Source organism: Hirundo rustica, chromosome 6 (assembly GCF_015227805.2).
Source record: "Hirundo rustica isolate bHirRus1 chromosome 6, bHirRus1.pri.v3, whole genome shotgun sequence".
In the NCBI taxonomy this organism is placed as follows: domain Eukaryota; kingdom Metazoa; phylum Chordata; class Aves; order Passeriformes; family Hirundinidae; genus Hirundo; species Hirundo rustica.
Window position 1 is genome coordinate 44453710 of NC_053455.1, and position 19750 is coordinate 44473459.

The window sequence follows — 19750 nt, forward strand, 5'->3', positions numbered from 1 at the left end:
TTGTGGTTTTACTTTGAGATCATATCATGTATTTTGAAAAGTATCGCATTCACTATGGACATGCACACACTACATACCAGGAAGAAAAAGTCTCCTAAGGGAGACTAAAAAATGCAACCATGCAATGTAACTCTTTCAACTGAAGTAAGCCTTTCATGATATAGGGGATTTTACCCCAGGTCCAAGTGTATGTAACATATTCCTAGAACAAGGCACTGCTTCTTCTTTTCCCCAGGATGGCTGTGGATTTAGATGCATTTGCTTCTTGTAGCAAGGTAAGTCTATTCTTATAGGCATGAATTGACCTGTTCAACGATTCATGCCAGGAGAGGCCTCAAAAATACACTGTGACTGCCTGGGGTGAATTTTATTGCTCTGATGGCTTTATGATAAACAAGTGTCAGGGGTGTTCTTTCCATTTCTGCAGTCATCTCATTATCGTGCAACTCAATACGGTTATTGTGAAAATTCACCTGCTCAACTGCTAAATCCATATTCCTACTTTACCCAGGAATTCAGATAATAATGGAAATCTTGAACATTTTTTTAAAAAGCTGTATCAAATAATCCTATAATTTTGCAGGTTAGAGACAAAGGCTAATTAGGCAACTGTCCTTCGTATTCATCACTGAAGTTTAGTTTCCTTTGGCACATTCTAAGAAGGACTCAAGAGTAATGCTCAGATTCTTCTGGGGAGAAAGTGTTACCTACTTTTTGCTTCATGTTTCCTCAGTCTGTGGAAAAGCAGAAAACATCACCCTTAAGAAGGCAGTGACCTCTATGAGGTGGCCGTGGCAAGCGGCCATCTATCGCACCGCCAGCGGGGTGAAGGAGAACAGCCTTCGGAAGGGGGCCTGGATCCTGATCTGCAGCGGGGCCCTGGTGAATGAGCGCACCGTGGTGGTGGCCGCTCACTGTGTCACTGACCTGGGCAAGACCATCGTGCTCAAGACAGCAGAGCTCAAGGTGGTTCTGGGCAAATTCTACAGAGACGATGACAGGGATGAAAAGACCATCCAGAACCTGAGGGTGAGTAAGCCCGACAGGAGTGAGAAATGATGAGCACAGGTAGATGCTGATCACATCTGCCTTGTATGGGGGGAAAAGGGTCAGCCTTTGGGCAGTGCACTCTCTTATGTGTTGTTCTTTGAAATGCATGTGTAGAGACTCAAGCGCCACAGTATAAGAAGGGCACATGCTGTAGTTCATTGAATTCCTCGAAGCCATCCAACTCATACATTCACCCCTAATTAAGAAAATAGCTCAGGTTCTGTGGGCCATAATGTCTTGAGTGATATTGCCAGCAAAAAAGTAGAAGAGATGCCAGCTACTGTCAAAATTGATTAGCATAATTTATGAGGGAAACACTTGTGCTCTAAATCCTGGTTTGATGCCATGAGCACATTTCACTTCTCAGCCCCAAGGCCGAACAGCTCTAAACTGAAAAGAAGTTTATGTCTGACTCCAGCTCCAAAATAGCACCTCGTGCTCACCAGAGTGATTTCCTTTTTTCAAGCAGAACTTGAAAGGCTGAAGTCAAAATGTGAAATACAGCAACTTTGGGTATGTGTGTCTCTTTTTGAGGGGAAGCGTGCAGTGTGTCTTAGTTAATTCATGGATTTTATCCAAAACATCATAACTCACTTGATTCTTTCCCTTGTGACCCCTTTTTAATTTAGTGTGGGTTTTTTTTTTTTTTTTTTTTCTCTAATCCCATCTTTTTCATTCTTTTCCTGTAAGAAAAGACTTTTTTTTTTTTTTTTTTTTTTTTTTTTTTTAACAGTATTTCCTTATAGGAGCCGTATCTGTTCTTGTAACATTTCATTCAGGAAACAAGCAGTAAAGGTTTGGTTCCAATATTATGTAATGTATTGCTAGTAGTCTTTTTTGGTGGGAAGTCAGGTGCATTTCAATAAGAAAGTAACATTTTAGTTCAAAGCCCCACCCCATCCAAATTCCACAGGCTGAAGGTGTGATGGTAGGTAAAACCTTTTCAGTACACAGAGGAAAACATGAACTGCATATTAACTCCCCATTTTGCTAAAAAATGTCCTTGACTGCTTTTGAGTAAGAAATGTTTCATGCAATAAAAACTTTACTGAAATCCAAGCAGGAAAAAAAAAAAAAAAAAAGAAGAAAATAATATTTATAAAAAAAAAAAAAAAAAAAAAAAAAAAAAAAAAAAAGAAAAAAACAAAAAAAAAAAAAAAAAAAAGGTCAGAAGATGCTCAATCTGTGCATGTTTCTCATTTGAGTGAAAGAACACCTTAGGTGAGAGTAGAGAAGTATGCAAGATAAACTAAAATGTATTTTAGTAGTATGGAAAGAGTGCTGCTGACCTGCCATTTCTGTTAACCCTGCAATTCTTCCTACTGTTTCCTCTCCAGATTTCTGCCATCATAGTGCATCCCAATTATGACCCTATATTACTTGATTCTGATATAGCTGTCATAAAACTCTTGGACAAAGCCAGGATCAGCAGTCGTGTTCAACCCATTTGCTTGTCATCTTCTCATGACTTGAGTTCATCCACAGAGGATTTAAAGATAATGGTTACTGGCTGGAAGGTATTGGCTGACATTAAAGAGCCCGGATACAAGAATGACACAATCCGCATGGGAGTGGTTCAGATGGTGGATTCACTGTTGTGTGAGCAACAGTATGAGGATAATGGGATACAAGTCAGCATCACTGACAGTATGTTCTGTGCCAAACAAGACCACACTGCCTTTTCTAATATCTGCCCTGCTGAGACTGGTGGGATTGCTGCCATAACTTTGCCGGGAAAAGCATCTCCTGAGCTAAGGTGGCACCTGATGGGATTAGTGAGCTGGGGTTATGATAAAACTTGCAGCCTAGAACTCTACAGTGGCTACACCAAAGCTCTTCCCTTCAAAGACTGGATTGAGAAGAACATGAAATAAAAATCTGAGTCTGGAAATGGCATTTTATAATATAATATCTGAGTCTCTGCTACTTTAGGCTTCTCATCCCAGTGATGAGACACATCTGGGATAAGGTTAAGGCAGACAGCCTGGTAATTTGTACTAGGATCAGATATTACATCAGGCTACTTTTACTTAACCCATGACAGAGGGTCTTAGTGCATGAGAAATTTTGCCATATTTTGTCTGTCTCCCCTGGTGGGAGGACGATGCTCTGCTCCTGAGTCTAACATGCAGAAACAGGACAGTAAATTCTGTCTGAAATTAATCTGTAACGTGCATTTCCCTGGAGAAATTGATGATGAGCCTCTCCCAAAGATCTGTGTGACTGAGTGGATTAAGAGGCTGGAAAGGGTAGCCTGAATTCTTCACAATGGATGAGCTTGTGGTATGTGCTGTCTGTATTGCCATAGTACAATGTAATCTTCTTCCCTCCCAAGTACTTTACACATTTAAATAAACCATGATTTGTTTTTTTAACCTATACACTCATGTCTGACATTATTTAAATCCATTGTTGCTTTATCTGAGTCACATTCTAGGAACTCTGCACTGCCCTTGTCTCTTTGCCTGTCACTCTCAACTGGGACTCTTCAGGAACACTAAAAAGCAGAATCAGCACAAAATTCAAGGACTATATAAATAACAAGATCTTTTTTCTTAATGCAGCCGGTGCTGCTATTGTACATGAACCACTACAATGAAATGTACAGAGGAGTTCTCTTTCACCTGGTATTCTAAATAGATGAAAACATGAAAGATATATTTTAAATACTTTTTTTTCCAGGTGGGTTATTTCAAAGAAATATGAAAACCTCAGGAAAACTTTTGATTCCCATTTGTTCTCATACATTTGTGGTAAAACTACTCCTCTGTAGCTCTTCAGAGTGAGGAATAATGTCCAGGTCTCAGTCTTAGCAGGCACTTTTCTTGAACTGAGGCTGAACTGTTTGACATCAGAGGGTAAGATTCTCCCACTGGGCATGTTGTCCAGAGAGACACCTGGGTGTCCTCATGGTCCTTAGTCACTGCTCTTTCATTCTATCAGTCTCTATTCTCTATTCAGTCATGGCTAAAGACGAGGGATTGATCCTATAAAAGTTGGGGAGAAAAGACAGTAATGACTGTCTTCCATCAATAATGATTTCTTGGTAAGTCATATATTACACCCTGGAGTTTTTAGGACCTTCAAATTATTACAGTGCCCAAACCAGCTTACAGCAGTAGTTGGATGTGAAGGCTGGGAATCTGATGAAAAGATTTAGTGCTCTTACCAGGAAGGACTCAGATCCTGAAGTTGTGTTCTGCCTATTGCTTGGCTGTGGCAACTCGAAGTTAGCAAGTCTGATTTCAGCTCTGATTCTCTGATGCTGTAAAACCTCGTTAAGAGTTTCTTAGCATTCAGTAGTTTCTACCCACTTTTGAATCTGAAAACTGCTGCTAAAAGGACAATTAGTATTGGACATCATTCCATGTAATTTCTTTTTTATTTTCTTGGCAGAAATATTTATTGTGTTATGCTTTTGCACTTTTCTTGTTTTCACTGGCAATAGGACCACATGGTGTTGCTTAAATCAAAAAGTTTAAGGGCTACAATCAAAGTGTATTGCTTCTCTTTATCTCATTTTTCTGTCTTCTCCTGCCAGGAGATTATGCTTGGCTGACAAACTGCATGGCAACAACAGCAACAAAAATCCTGAATTAAATGTGAAAACCATGATGTGTTTCATTCCTCTGCTGGGAGGAACACACGCCAATGAATGTGTGGTACTCCCCTGCTGGGAGAATGGGTTAGAGGAAATTAGGTGTCAGTTTTGGAGAAGCACAAACTTGCAGAAAGTCAACATGTGTTTCCTCCTAACACTATTGACAAGGAAGTGAAATGAGAAAGCTCTTTCATGATTACATTAAATGAGAGTTTCTACACTTTAAATAATTATTGTATTATTTAATGGTAGACAGAAATTATAAAGACCTGTGACTGGTTGTCTTCTCAGTTATGGCACCGTGACTGCATTGCTTTCCATAGCATTATTCCTCTCCACTGCTACAACTGAGATGAGAGACTGGATAAATCCTAAAGGGATCCAAACAGATCTGCAGAAGTCTGTTTTAATCCCAGCCTTAGACCTCACTCTTCTCCTTTTACTAAAGATCATATTTTATTTACTGATCTTCTAACTGCTCCTCAGTGCTGAATCTCATCCCTATTTGGCTTCAAATCAGCTGAAAATTTCTGGGCTTGGACAGCAACAATATAGCTGTTCACTAGCTGTGTATCACACAAAAGTACATTCTTGAAGAGAAAGTTGTAGGAATTCATGGAATTAAAATCTCAGGATGTTGCTATAGCTGTGCATGCACAGCACTATTCAACCCCTTATTTTACAGCCATGATGCTCTTCAAAGAAAGCAGAAGCAAGAAAATAGCCTGACATCTCTCAACCCCAGGATTCAGATTTTAGCACTGTCCTTTACAGGAGGAGGATGAGGTTGCAGCATTTACTTTTATTTCTGGACCTCAATCATATTGAAATCCTAGATTCAAATCTGGCTATCTCTAAATGCCCACATAATGTTTTATTTCTCTGGTTGCATGACATGGGTGTTCACATGTACAAGTGATCAGTCATATCAACGTATCCAAGCATCTGTATCACGTTGACTGTTCCTGGGAATTACAAACCAGCTTGTCCATCCTTTCTGTCAGGCTTATCCACAGTAGTTTCCTGTTTACGGACTGAGCAGAACTATGCAGGGGTTAGCATCTAATGCCAAAATTGCAGGAAAATAGGGATAAATGTTTGGAAAAAAAGCAATGTGTGACCTGAAATTATTAGGTTTTTTGATGGCTTGACTCTATTTTTAAGATGTAGAACTATTTCAAACATCTCTTTCTAAACAGGTGAGGATCTGTGCCATCTGTTGGAGAAAGGGTGTGAAATAGCACAACATGTATAGCAGCTCATTTTCCCTTCAAGGAAAAAGAGCTGTGCATTCTGGCAAGGCCATAAGGATATTGCCATGGAAAGAGGAGAACAAAACACTCTCTGCATTCTTATTCACTCCAACGAGTGTATGTTTTTCCTTTGTATGTTTTTGGGGCTGCATTAAATTACTTCCAAAAGCAGGGTGCTTAGCCGAAAAATAGCGCTGAAAGCAAATGGACATACTGAAATACAAGCTCTTTTCAGGCATCCGCAGTTACTCTCATAGAATTGTCCTTGTAAATTATTTCCATTGAAAGCCTACGTCCATGGTGAGATTACAAGAAAAAAATGTGTATTTGATTAGAACTGGGGATTGCGTGATAGGCTGCATCCTGCCATTTTTTAAGGGCAAGTAACTGGAATTGGCTTGGTTGTAGGAAAAGCATCCTGGGGGAGTGGGAGTGGTGCGGAGGGTCAGGCAGGCTTCGCTCAGCTGTGCAATCCCTGCACCCTCCCAGCTCCTTATCGTGTCAGGGGGCTTCCGCATGGCTGCTGGCTTTCTGCGCCACCTCCTCGGTGCAGAGGGAACGAGCTGCGGCAGAAATGTTTGTTCCCTGTGAAACGGGACATCAGGTTGGTGAGACTTGGATGGAAGGTCAGCACTGAGGTTGGCGGGCAGCGCCCCAGCTGAGAGAAACGGAGCGAAGGTGTGTGGCGGTGTCCGGCCGTGACACGAGCGTTCTGTGCCCCAGCACCTGAGTGCGGGTACAGAACAGGACAGAAACATCCTGCCCTAGGCTGCAGAAATGCCCCGAGCGATCCCCGCGCCCGGGTGCGCCGGGCCACGGCCACGCGCGGCGTCGCCGCGGTGGCGGGGCGGGGCGGCGGCGGGCGGCGCAGGTAGGGGCGCGGGGCGGGCCCGGGTGAGGCGTGGGGAGAGGCTGCGGCCACAAGCGCCAGGGCGACCGCTCTCCGGGGCCGCGGCGGTGCGGGCTCCGGCCGGGCCGGGCCGAGCCTGCGGCAGGTGGGGCCCGGGCGCTGCGCCGCGCGCACCTCCCGGCAGGGGGCAGCACCGCCCCGCGCCGCACCCTGCGCGCCCCTGAGGGAAGGGGCCCCGCTACCGCGGCCCCTCGGCCCGGCCGTCAGCCAGCCCGGCCGGCCCGGTGGGACGGCGCGGCGCGGACACGGGCCGGGCGGGCCGAGCCTCCCTGGAGGCTGCCGCCGCCTCGGCGCGGCTGGGCAGGTGCCGCGGGAGCGCAGCCCCTCGGCCGGGCTGCGGGACTCCGCTGTCGCCCGAGCGCCGGCCCGCCCGCCGGGACACGTGCGGGTGTGCGGCGGCAGCCGGACACCCCGAGCGAAGCTCCGTGTGTGCGTGCGTCCGCGGGATCGAGCCTTCCCGCGGCTCCCGGCCGGCTCCCCGCAGTCCCGAGCCTGCCCCGGGAGGCGGTGGCGGCCGCGGCGAACGGGGCAGGTCGCGGTCGGCGGCGCCCGGCCCTCCCCCTGCGAGGGGCTCGCCGCACCCCCCCAGCCCCCCCGCTGCTGCCAAGGAGCTGTTGGGGGGGATTTATAGGAGTAACAACGGCTCGTGATGTCAGCCCGTGCCTAAAATAGAGAGGGATTGACTGCAAATCCACGGCTCGAGGGCTAAACCTTCCAATCCAGCCTCAGCCAGCGCCGCGCCGATGTGAAGTCGCCCCCCAGCTCTCGCACACAGCCGCGCATACACGCACACGCTCCCCGCGGCGAGGGGAGGGCGCCGGGGATCGCAGCCCAGGTGCCAGCGCCTCCTCGCCCCGCCGGCCACTGCTGGGCGGCCGCGGCGCAGCAGCGCCGGTCCCCGGGGCACCGAGAGCCTGCTCTGGGACGGCGGGGTGAGGGAGAGCCGAGGAGCGGAGCTGCCGGATCCTCGCCCTGCGGAGCCCCCAGGATTACAAGGAATTGCGTGCTGCTTCCCCAGACGTGAGCGGGGGTTATACCAAAGAGCCAACCTCCTTCGCGCCCTGCTGTCCAAATTAATCCCTTGGACCCTTGAGAAGACAGGGGGTTTTTCGGAACCATGGCATCGACAGAAGGGTGAGGGGGACCATCTCTTGGGTGGGAGGAACGGGAGGATGGGGGAGATGCCCGGCATTGTTCTTTTGGTAACAGTTTCCTGTCATCTGCTTCATTGTTAATCCTTGCCCCTCGCCATTCCCTAACAGAATAATTAGGGAGCGAGAGGAAACGAGAAGCAGACGATCCACATATAGAAGAGAGCGAGGGAAAAAATTTCAAATATGAGTCACTGAAAAGGTCTTGGTTTTCCTTCCCATCACTTCTTTATTTAACCCCTGGAGGGCAGATCAAGCTTAAACCACCTGCCTGAAAGAAGAGTACGAGTGAATGGTTCACTCAAAAGGGAGGGGGAAGCTTCTTCCTAAATGTAATAGTTGTGTTAATAATAATAACAATTATGATTAATATTATAATTTCAAAAAGAAACAAAAACCTGTCCCCCCAGCCATCCTTTCAAAAGGCAATAAACAAATCCAACTTCTTGAGGAGTTGTGCAATTTTGCAGTTCTGTGCCAAATGCGTTAAAGTTCTAGCAAGGGAAACGCTGGGAAGGGCAAAGGGTTCTACAATAGGCTTTAAAGTAAAGCAAACACAGTTCAGCTCTGATAGTGTCCCTTGGAAGGAAACCCTTGTCCCTACCCTTGCCAGGACTGCTCACTTCATCGCTCTCTGATGAGGCAGGGGGCTTGTTCAGTTTACAGACTTGCTGGTAGTAGGAAAGAAAAGAAAATACTGATCTCTGCTTGCCCTCTTATAACACTGCCTAGCATTAGACTGCGTTTAGTGTGAGCCTCCCCTTTATCCCTGGATGTTGTCATGTTGTATCAGCATGATCTGCTCAGGATAGGACTCTCTAAGGACAGAGTGCAAAAGGAAGCTCTGTTTATATTGCCTTTGTGTCTCTCAGGCTAAAAGACTTGCTGAGCTGATTTAAATAACCCAACACATGTCTGGGAGGGTGTGCACACAAGTGTCCCGTTACCTGGTCAGAAGAAGAAACTGGCTGTCTGTGCAGCAGCTCCCAAGCAGTTGCTTTGAGAGGAATGGAAGGTTTGAAAGTATTGGTCTGGGTTGCTTTGGAAAAGGGACAATCCCCCAGTCTAACTGAGGACAAATATGTGAGGCTCTTTGGCTTTTCACAGGACTGTGGCAGAAATCATTAATTTATCGTTTGCTATTGCCTTACCTTTGCAGGGAATTTCTACACTGAATTTATACATTTTTGTTTCGGTGGCAGCCCAGCGGTTTAATCTGCCCTATGTAGCTTTTCCTCTATTTAACTAGATACTGTCAACAAAAGATCAGAGCCGTGAAGAAGAAGCTCAGAGATGGAAGGACCAGCCTAGGGTTGCAGCTCTTTGCTTTCTGTATCCTTGGGCTACACTAACTATCACTCTTCTCTGGATGTTGTGGTCATCTGCTGTTTGTATTCCTACATGAGGTGTCTGTAGAGATCTGTGCTTGTTTTGGACCAGCGGTGGAAGGTGGGATCAATTGTACAGGAGTTTAATAAGAGGTGGCTGTGTTAGAGTGATCTGTCAGCTCTGGATGAAAGGAGGTTTTAAGTGTGTGTAGAAAGAGAATTGCTTTTAAAAGAATTTTACTGAATGGGTGGGCTGCAAAATCAGAGTGCCAAACCCAGAAAGGCTTCAGTAGATGCATGCTTTTATTTTTTATTATGGAACAGAGCTAAGTTGTCAGGGTGTGAGAAGAAACAAAAAGTTTAGGCCTTGTTTTCAAACCTTGTAGGAAATTTACCTAGAAGAAGACAAACTGAAATTGTTGTTTAGTATGATTCAGTTATTGGTCTGTGACAGCTGAAGGAGGTGTGGAAAAAGAAGTTGAGTGGGAAGCATTTCAATTGTCAATCCGTGTTTACCAGTAAGAACCTCTTCCAAAACTGAATTTTCATCTTTCCCCTCAAGTGAAAAGCTCAGGGTTGAGATTAGCTTTCACTCTGGCATAAAGGTCAGCAAACTGAGGCACCAGAAGAATCATCAGGGAAAGTGAATATTGACTGGACCTTGTTCAAGAGTTGCTTTCCACTAGCAGTGGCACAATGTGAGAATGGTGGCAGAAACACTGCTCTGCTTGCAGCAATGAGCGCTATCTCAGGCGCACACAGGTACATGGAGAAAGACTTGCTGGAGGTGGGAACAAAGGGATACACTCCATATTTATATCTAGTCGCTCTTGGGATGTTCAGCTAGATATGTTAGTTGAAATCAGAAGTATATAAGGATTTTATTTTGTGGTGTTAAAGCTGCTCCAACTGCAGTCATTTTTGTAGTGACTTACTACTTTTCTAACAGGGAAGCTTATGTAAAGTCTTCAAAGTGAGGATGTCAGGTGTGTGACAGGATGTTTAATGAACAACAAAAGGCCCTGATATATATACAGAGGAAGGTAAATCTGTGCTCCATTGTTAAGAGTTAGTTGTCGCTTGCAGACAGGATTTAGTAGGACATATTTCCGTGCCTGTGCCTTTCCAGTCATTCTTTTCTTTTTCTTTCAATATCTTATTTGGTTAAGCTTATCCGTCTATGGAAATTTGCTGCACAAATCTTTCTGTTCCTAGAGGATGGTCAGCAATGGGAAACTTCAATTGGAAGAAAATAAGCAAAGAAACGTTCAACAACATGGCAAAATCAGACCCATGTGCCCTCTGGGTCTACCTTACTGGTAGTTCCAGCTAGTGGGGTTTCGGTTTACGCTGGCTGTGTATTGAAGGTTTAGTCTTTCTTTCGCAAAATACCCTGATACAGATCTCATTACTAAGATGGATTTTTGGTGTTTAGCTGGTGTTGAAAATGGAAAATAGCCTGTTCAAGGAGGAAGGGCTAGCACCAAGTATTGATAAAGTTCAAGGATTCTTGTTTTTATGATCTGTTTAAACATCCTCTGCTGGCCATAACTGCAGGCAGGATGCTGCTGGGAGACCTGGCCTTCTGATCTGTGCTGGCATCACCTTTCACGAGTGCTTAGCGCGGTTCAAAGATCCCAGGGCATGCGTCCATACCCACAGACTGTGATGTCTGGTGTAGGGCTCAGCACATGGTGAGTTGATCTAATAAATGGAGATTTACCAAAGCAGAGCATTTCAGCATTTCCTTTACTTTTACAGGGTCTTGATAGGACCTGAAGGTTACATGAGATTCATCGGCTGATGCCTATGCTTGCCTTTAGATCTCTGAGCAAAGTCCTTCCTTCACATGGTTTTATTGTGGCTCTTATCTTTCTCTTTAGTCTTACTAAAGGGAAAGAATAGAGTACCTTGCTAGTGTTTTTCTGGTTTTATATTAAAAAACCAAAACAAAACAAGACAAAAAAAACCTCTTGCAGAGTGCTGATTTAGATACTCTAAAAATCTAGAGATGTGTTCGTATTTTGTATGCCTCTAAAGAGCGTGAGTTTCAGGTGTCAAGTTTGGATTAGGGTCTGCTCCTTCAGGAGTATAGCCACTAGGAGACACTATCACTGCATCTGTAGAAGCAACCTAAACAGAGGCAGAGCAGGTGTGTGAGCCGGGAGCTCAGCCCTCTGCGCAGGTCAGCCCCGTGCCTTTGGCTGGGCAGCTCTCTCCCAGTCCTTGGCCATGGTCAGGGAGTCAGCGTGGGCCACTGGCCATTCCCAGTGGGCACTTTGGGTATGATCACCGTATTTTACAGAGGTTAGTAATACTGGTGTGGGCTCTTCCACTTCCACTGGTCTCAGTTCTGGAGAGAGATCCCAGGGAAAGTTTATGAAAAGCACAGAGATGTCAGCTGTTCAGATTTGTGGTGCACAGTTAACAGGCACGTCTCTCTCTGTGTGTGTGTGTGTGTGTGTGTGTGTATACACCCTGCTACAAAATAAATCAGTGAAGTGGAAGAGTATGAAACATCACTATGTTTGAATAGACAGGAGTCTGGGTGATTGCTTAGTGTCATGGTTTGATTAGTGAAATAATGCTTCTCAGTTCTACATACACAATATAAATGGTGTTCGTGTAATGGCACAAATGCAATGCTCCCGTTCTGTTCGCAGTAGCAGATAAACTGCGTGGCAGGTACAGCGATCCCAGCCTTGGTATTTGACTCTATCAATACCTTAGAAGGAAAAAACAAAAAACCCTCATCTGAGGTCCATTCCTCCTCTCCAAACTTGGTTGTTTCTATATTCTTCTATAGATACTCCTGTGTTCATTGCTAGTTTCACTGTCTGAAACTGCAATTCCACCATCAGGAGTACAGTTTGGCTGTGCTACCAGATCACCAAACAATAAAAGTTGGACATATAAATAAAAGAGAGCATATGATTTGATTTCTCCAAAATTAGCCACAGCTGTGGAACCCTGTGGGTTCCACGTAGGTTTTATACTAGCTGTAGATGGATGGTTATTAGTCAACATAAGTTAACACAGGAGGCACAAATAATAAATACCTTACTGGCATAAAGCTCTGTGAATACAAATTAACCTTTCAGCATTTTCTGAACAAATTTAAACATTAGGAACTCATTTACTACACAGGATTATTTTTTTAGTCATGCAGCTGTGATGGTTTTGGATCTTGGAGCAGGAGTCATAAGCCATTTGCTGCATTGTCAAGACAAAGCCTGAAAGGGAGATTGCCAGCATGTATTTTGCATCTAGCCTGGAGACAGCATGACACACCTAGGTGAGTCAGGAAAACTTACTTGGCATTTCATCTTAGGGTTCAGGCACCTACATAGCAGAGTGGGTTTTCAGGATCTGCCACAATATATACAACAAGCACACCTACACATTTCTTGTCATCTGAGTTCTTATTCTGTAATTTACCCACAAAATTCCTCTACATAGAAACTTGAGGAATTATTCTGGCACAAATGTTTGGATACTTCAGAGGATGAAATCTTCCAAGTGCTCTCACTGTTATTTTTGTGCAGGATTTGATGAGCATCAGCATAGGATGGAGATGTTTTACTCTATGCTCTTTCTTAGACATTTTTTAGGACAGATGGAGTGAATGTAGCTTGGTAATTAGTCATATCAGCTGTGTCTCTGACCTCATTTCACTGTTGTCAATTGCAAATCTCTCATCAATTTCAGTAAAAGACAGTTAGGCTTTACAGAAGATAACTCGTGATGCTTAAACATCACAATAGTTCTTGTGGCCCCAGCCTTCCATCTGGCCTTGAGATACCCTTTCAAAAAGAAGTTGTCACCTAGACAGTAACTCCATTTTATTTTATAGGTCATTTTATAGACACACAGGATTAATATTTTTCCTATAAAGTCTACAGGTGCTTATTTAATTTGAACTTTTTGGAAATAGCAGGTTATATTATTGGATTAGATATATGAAGCATGAAGGGAGATTGTGCTTCCTTAAAAATGACAAAATTTTTCAAAAGCCTTATCTTACCATAGGTTTCCGTGAGATAAATATATATATACAGCTCTCTCAGTGGACACACGTGTAGATGTTTGTATACAATGCACTAAGAAGTCAGCATACAAAGCACCACTGTATTGCTGTATTAGCAAATTACTGCAATTAATTTTCTCTTCTTCATTTTCCTGTTTCCCCTTGATCTACAGGCTGCCCCAATGAAGACCACTAAAAACTGTAAATTTGTGAGCAGTGTTTAAAGGGTCACAAGTTTTTCAGTTCAAAAGGAGTTACATTAAAACTCTGTCCTCTTCCAGAGGCATTGCGGTTGGGATGTGGGTTCCTTTGTGGTATAGGTGACAGTGGGAATGCTGGGACTCTATGTGGACATGGATCCCCTGCTGCAGAGCCTGCAGTGTTGGGCTGTCTCTGTAAAGAGTTGTCTCCATACCCAAGCAGTCGGTGCGTGTCGGGTGAGGTGAAGGTGCAGTGCGAGCAAGTGGTCCTTCATCTTCGGTACCTTCTCGTGTAATACCTTTCCATTTTCTGTTCCATTTAATTCCCTTCTCCAGAATGTGTTACAATGCCTGCTATTTAGAGCAATTAATTGTATGATTTCCTGAACACACTGGCTGGATCTGTCAAATCCGTCATCTCTGTAATCGTCCATCCACTAATGAAACTCCTCTTTCGCCAGCTCAGTACAATGTTTCACCCAATTTTAGCCTCCAGCTCATTATTTTAAAATGCTATTACCAGAGGCATATGAGCAATAAAAATAAGTGTGCTTTTATATACTTAATCCTACTTCTGTATTAATTTAAAGGCTCTCAGTGTGCTTAAAGTTTTAAGGCAATTAACTACAATACATTTCAGTGCTTAGGAAAGAAAACAGACTAAGTTCAAAGCTCATCATATTTTCTAACTTTTATCTTCAACATCTATGATCATACGTTAGCAATTCCGAATTGGGGATCCTTACTAGGAAGAACTAAAAAAGGATCAAGGCATAAAAGAATTAAGGAATACTCCTGTTAATTACAGACATCTTTAGGAGACCACTGTGGAATTCAAGAAAATGCAGTATTTCAGGTTCATTGCTGTATCTGAGAAATCAAATTCATTGAGGCATTTTAAAGAAAAGAAGATAGAATGAGATTCTAAAAATGAAAATCATTTAATTTTTACTTTTCAAAAATAAATTCTTAGCTTAATCTTCAGTTAAGAACACTAAAATAGTGGGAGCTCCAATACAAAGGAAAAGGTTTAACTGTTTTGAGTAGACTATTTGTGTTTTTCAAGGTGTCATCAATCTCCTCTTAGAGAGTAGAGAGCAGTAAATTCTCTTCTCATCCTCCTTTTCTGCAGGCTGCGTAAAAAGGCGTATCTGATTCGGTCTTCAACTGGTTCAGTGGTGTTGCTTCCAAAATTTCCAGGAAGTTTTGAGCCTTTTTTTTTTTTTTTTCCTGTCAATGTCACACCCTGCAAGTATGTTTTGCAATTTTGATTTTCACAACTGCAGTTTTGCAGCATTGGTTTTAGTACTGGTAACCATGTCGAGGCATAGAGCCTGCCTGCCTGAATGTTCAGTGAGCAGGATGCTGCTGCCACTCCCAAAGTCAAGGTCCTGGAGCCCCATCCATGAACTGAGCTTTTTCTTATTCTCTGATAGCTCACTATCAACTACATCCCTAATAAGAGGATACTGGACAGCATCTCTGAAGTAGGTATTTTTGGGCAAGCTTAAATTTAATCTATCATCTCTACGGTGTATTGAGAATAACCAGAGATGCATTCAAGTGTAAAACCTGTGTGAGTGAGAAAACTTGGTCAGTTTGGTACTAGACCACTTAGAAAGGTTAGAAGTAAAATCTGCATTCACACTGATACTTGTCAAAAGTGTAATTGCCTTAATTTATCCCAGGGGAAACAGGTAAATGAGTCAAAGGGGAGTTACATCACCTGCTAGTTCACATCTCTGTGTGATTCAAGTTAGTCTCACTTAGCCCTACTGCCAAATTTGTGCTTCACATCTGGGAATGACTGCACTTCTGATTGACTTGTGGCCTCCTCAAGCCATACTGTGTGGTTTCCAGATGGTGGACTTCATCTCCCTGGAGGCAGGAACCCCTGGTGTTTGCCTCTCCAACTGTTCATTTTACTTTCTGTACTGTCATTTACCCAGCAGCTGAATGAAGTTTGGATCTTGGATATTTGCTTTCTCGCAGGGACAATGACAGAGATCATCGCTAAACAAGTCACATGCACTGCTAAGCTTCTGACACTGCACATCTTTCACAAAGGCTGTCTGGCAGGTGCAGGGAGCAAACCTGCCCATTCCTACTCCTTTGGACAAGTGTGTCTGATGCAGCACCCTCTTAGAGGGGTTTACAAACATTTCTGGTACATGTTTCCAATCTGGAGGAGCAACGTGACCAGAGACCAGTTTAGATCCTGAAAGTGGTGTAACTCCATTAGTCCGGCATTGTGTCCAGGCTAATGACAGCCTCTTAGTCCAGCTAATTATCTTGAGTGCGACAGAGCTCTAGTATGGATCTGCCAGCCTAGCACACCGGCAGACACAGGTACCCTTTGTATCCCACGGTCGGCCCATACAGACCCTCAAAGCCTGTTTCTCAAGGCAAGGAAAAAAAAGATCAGTGTTATTTATGAGTACCAAAATTAGGGCCAGCATTTGTGGGTTTTACAAAACAACTGCCTGGGACCACGGCTTCCTTAATTGAAAAAGTGACAACACATAGGTAATGTGTAGCTGGGGATATGAGAGTGGACTAGAAGCTCTTCAGGGGTCGCTTCCAACTGTTTTGAGATTCTGTGCATGACAAATACATGGTATACAGCCATCTCCAGGTAGTATCTTCATATCCTAGTTCTTGGCTATGGCTGTGATGCCAGGTACTGCTGGCACATCATCCTGTAATACACTCATCCATGCACTGCTTTTTCATGAGATTGGATTCAGGCTATGTATATATGAGTAACAAGCCAACCCAACAGAGATAGCCAGACCTGCTAAGTCCACACTCTGCTGGTTACTGTGTGGAGAGCCTTAGGTGTGCTTGTCGAGTACATTCCTGATGTAGCTTAACCCAAACATGAGTCAGCTCCTTAACATGAACCAGAGCACAGCAGGTGGGCATCTTCAGGAGGTTCACTCCAGAAACTCACTTTGGACTACATTGCTAATATAAATTTACCCTCAGTTGGTCACTGGTACACCTCAGGTAAGTGTTCCCCTGTGGGCAGGTGTTCCTGGCAGGCTCTCACCATCGTCAGGCTGCTGATGTGCACAGCTCCTTCTGCAGCCAAGAGCTGAGGCGCTGCCATGGCCTTCGAGTCATTGCCTCTCTAAGTCACTAATGAACATACTTGGCCTGCTGGCCATGAGCGGCACAGACTGCTGAAGGGCAAAGCGTGGCTGGAGGTAAAGCATGGTCTCCAGTCACACAAAATGTGGAGGCTTCTGTTGCAATTTCATGCCAAGCATGCAGAGGGTTCTGGGCTGCATACAATGGCAGAGGCAGCATCTCAAGTATATATGGTTTATATATACTTTTATATTCTGCCTTCCTTTGAGGCAGAAAGCCCTCTCATTAATTAAGCATCTGGTCCTTATCTGTGTAAGACCTACTTTTGCTGTGGTAACTGAGAAAAGATTTGTCCCAAAAAGCGCACGTGTATATAAACACGTCATCCACATACACGCATGCATATGGGAATTAATTAACACCTGGTTGCTATTTATATCACAGAATGTAGGTCAGGCAGTGGAAAACAGATCAGAATCACTCACCCAACATGTTAGGAGGACTTAGAACAGGCATTTTGCAGAGTTCCATGCTGGAAACTGTCAGGAAATACTATTTCTATTGACATAAAATGTGCCAGAGGAACCTTCACAGCTGTGGAGTGCTAAAACATACAAAACCAGTCTCACTGTAATACCAAAGCACTTGAGTAGAAAGCCGCCTTCTGCTTCCAGGATTAGCTGTTGCTTTATTTCTTTTGCTCCTGTCCCATTTGTAGGAGTCTGTTCCCCAGTGGTCTGCTGAAGGGGGTTCCCAGTAACTCTTTCCAAGGGGAACCTGGGGAGGATCTTCTGAAAGATATGGTAATGGGCTCAACGTTTAGGGCAGAGGGGCCTCACAGCAGTCACCGTCTCTTCAAGTGAGTTGCTGGAGTGCCTTGAGTAGGACATTCCTGTCACCTTTTCTGGTGACGGGTTTGTGTCACACGGTGGCACCCTTGCAAACCAAATAAAACGGGAACTCCCACTGCAGCCTCTCTCAGGGAGGTATAGGGGGTCTGCACTCTCACTCGGTAACTGAGGCTTCAGTGTCTTTTGAATGTTGATTCCCTAACTGTGTGTGTGTGGCTTGAAATCATTGAAGAGGTGGAAAGACTTACTGGGCAGCAAGAAACAGATAAAACCCACAGGGACAATGTGGGTGTGTAAGCCTCATTTTTTTGGTAGCCTGGCAGTAGACAAAAGATCATAGTGCAAAGGGGAAAATTCCAATACGTTGGTTGGTATTTATGGTGATTATTTTTGCCAGGATACTTCTTTTTTTCCTCAATAATATTTAATAATGATAGTGTTAGTATCAGTTGCAGTTAAGGATTTTGTGAAACATAGAAAAAGAACATATGTAGCTAAATTCACACTGAAGGAATCCCATTCTGACCACCTGGATTCTGAACTGCTTCCTGGTTTAGATGGAGGTATTGTGTTACCAAGTGCTCTTAAATACATACATTATTTTACCTTTCCACAAAGGAGGTACATTGTTGACTTTAGGTATTTCAGTTTTGCAGTTGTGCATGTTTTGGAATCCTCTGCATCTTAGGAGACCAATCCACTTGAGACTTTTGTCATTGTGCTGACAGTGTCCAAAATCCCAGGCTGAGGGTCAGAGCCCAGCTGTCTGGTGAAGTGTTACGCACATTTGCAGTAGAAGGACAGGTAGTTGTCTGCTCTGGACAATTACACTCTCTTACGGAGCTCCGGCAAGCTGCTGCAGCAAAGGTGTGGCAGTGTTTATCACCAGAACCTCTTTGTGTGGTGCATTTTTGTAGCTAAAAAACGACACCCTCAGTTGTTATGGCCCTTTGATGTAGTGCTGTGGTGATGGCAGGAGGAAGGTTGAGTCCAAAACCAACTCAATTTGTAGGAGTTATTTATTCACTAACCTACAGATAAGTGTTTCTAATTCAAAATATCAGTGGTTAGTTAATCTATATATATTGTCCAGGTCAGGAGAAAAGAATGCATTTTTATGTCTTGAAGGAGTAGTAAAGATGTAGTCTTAGAAAAGCTCGAATGCCTGTGTCTTTATTTCTCTCCATTTTTAACTTGCTCCCAAAATACTCTGTGAAGCCAGCATATGTAGCCCACAACAATAAAACCACAAAAATCAATAATACTTAATTTGCGAAGTTTTCCCGTGTGTCTGGATCACTCAGTCTGGGTTTGCCCTTTGTTTTGATAAGTACAAATGATTTTCTGCTGCATGTCATGCTATTCAACCTGCATATAAAACTTGTTCATTTGCTTAGACTTCCTTGATGAATTGATGGAGTGACAGTGTAAGGATCGATACAATGAATTTGAAAAGCATTAAGTGACAGTTCAATTCCACTGGGTGGTAACTGTAATATTTTCTATTCAGGCTCTGCACTGAAGGTACAAAATCACAGTGATGCCTGAATCAGTGTAAGAGGCAACATATCCATCCTCCTCGTGCAAATACAGGAGGATTTAAGCAGTCAGCACATGTCTGAGATTCTAGGCTGCTTCTGACAGCCGTAGCCTGCTGAGTGCTGGAGATGATGAGAAGAAAGAGTTAGAGCTCTCACATCAAAGCCACTGGCTTTACTTCAGCCCCTTGGAGGCTGTTTGGTGCTGATGAAAGGACCCTGGCAGAATGGGGCATGGGTTGGACAGGCACATCAAACATCAAACTGAAGCTGCAGAGACAGCACTTGGTGTCTGGAGGTCAGGTGCGGCTGCAAGGCTGAGAACTGAAAAGAGGGGCACAAATTAATTACCATCTTTTACCTATGTGTTAATGCCTGGTAATTGCCCTGGGTTGCTCACTGACCATACACCAATCTGTAAGTGTTTTCATAATTTTGTACACCAGAAAAACATCACAATAACTGCCATATACCGTTTCTTCATTATTTCCAAGGAGGAGAGAAAGGAAAGAGAAGGAGGTTTTTACTAGCCAATTACCCTCTACTTACACTCTCTCTGTCCTCAAGAAAGATGATAGTTTGATCAACCTCCCTTTTCATGATATGTCAAGAGTGCCTACACAGAGGTGTTATTTCTCCAGTCGGTTTACTGGTTATGCTGTGATACCCAGATGTGCCTCTTTGTGGCTAAAATGACATGTACAGGAAGAATAATATCTCCTAATATGTCTTCTTATGTTAACAAAGA

The 19750-nt window shown here is 43.9% G+C and overlaps 2 protein-coding genes across 3 annotated transcripts in view; both read left to right on the forward strand.

The window, feature by feature from the left end:
- The window catches only part of PAMR1 (peptidase domain containing associated with muscle regeneration 1), a 56318-nt gene extending 52889 nt beyond the window's left edge, over window positions 1-3429 (forward strand). For both annotated transcript variants that reach the window (XM_040067419.1, XM_040067421.2), the window contains 2 exons: window positions 734-1029; window positions 2388-3429. In XM_040067419.1, the coding sequence (XP_039923353.1) occupies window positions 734-1029; window positions 2388-2924 (833 nt within the window). In that variant the 3' untranslated portion in view covers window positions 2925-3429. The remainder of the gene's footprint in view (window positions 1-733; window positions 1030-2387) is intronic.
- A 4069-nt stretch (window positions 3430-7498) lies between these two features.
- The window catches only part of SLC1A2 (solute carrier family 1 member 2), an 88944-nt gene continuing 76692 nt past the window's right edge, over window positions 7499-19750 (forward strand). Inside the window, exon 1 of the mRNA XM_040066619.2 lies at window positions 7499-7948. Coding sequence (XP_039922553.1) covers window positions 7932-7948 — 17 coding nt within the window. The 5' untranslated portion in view covers window positions 7499-7931. The remainder of the gene's footprint in view (window positions 7949-19750) is intronic.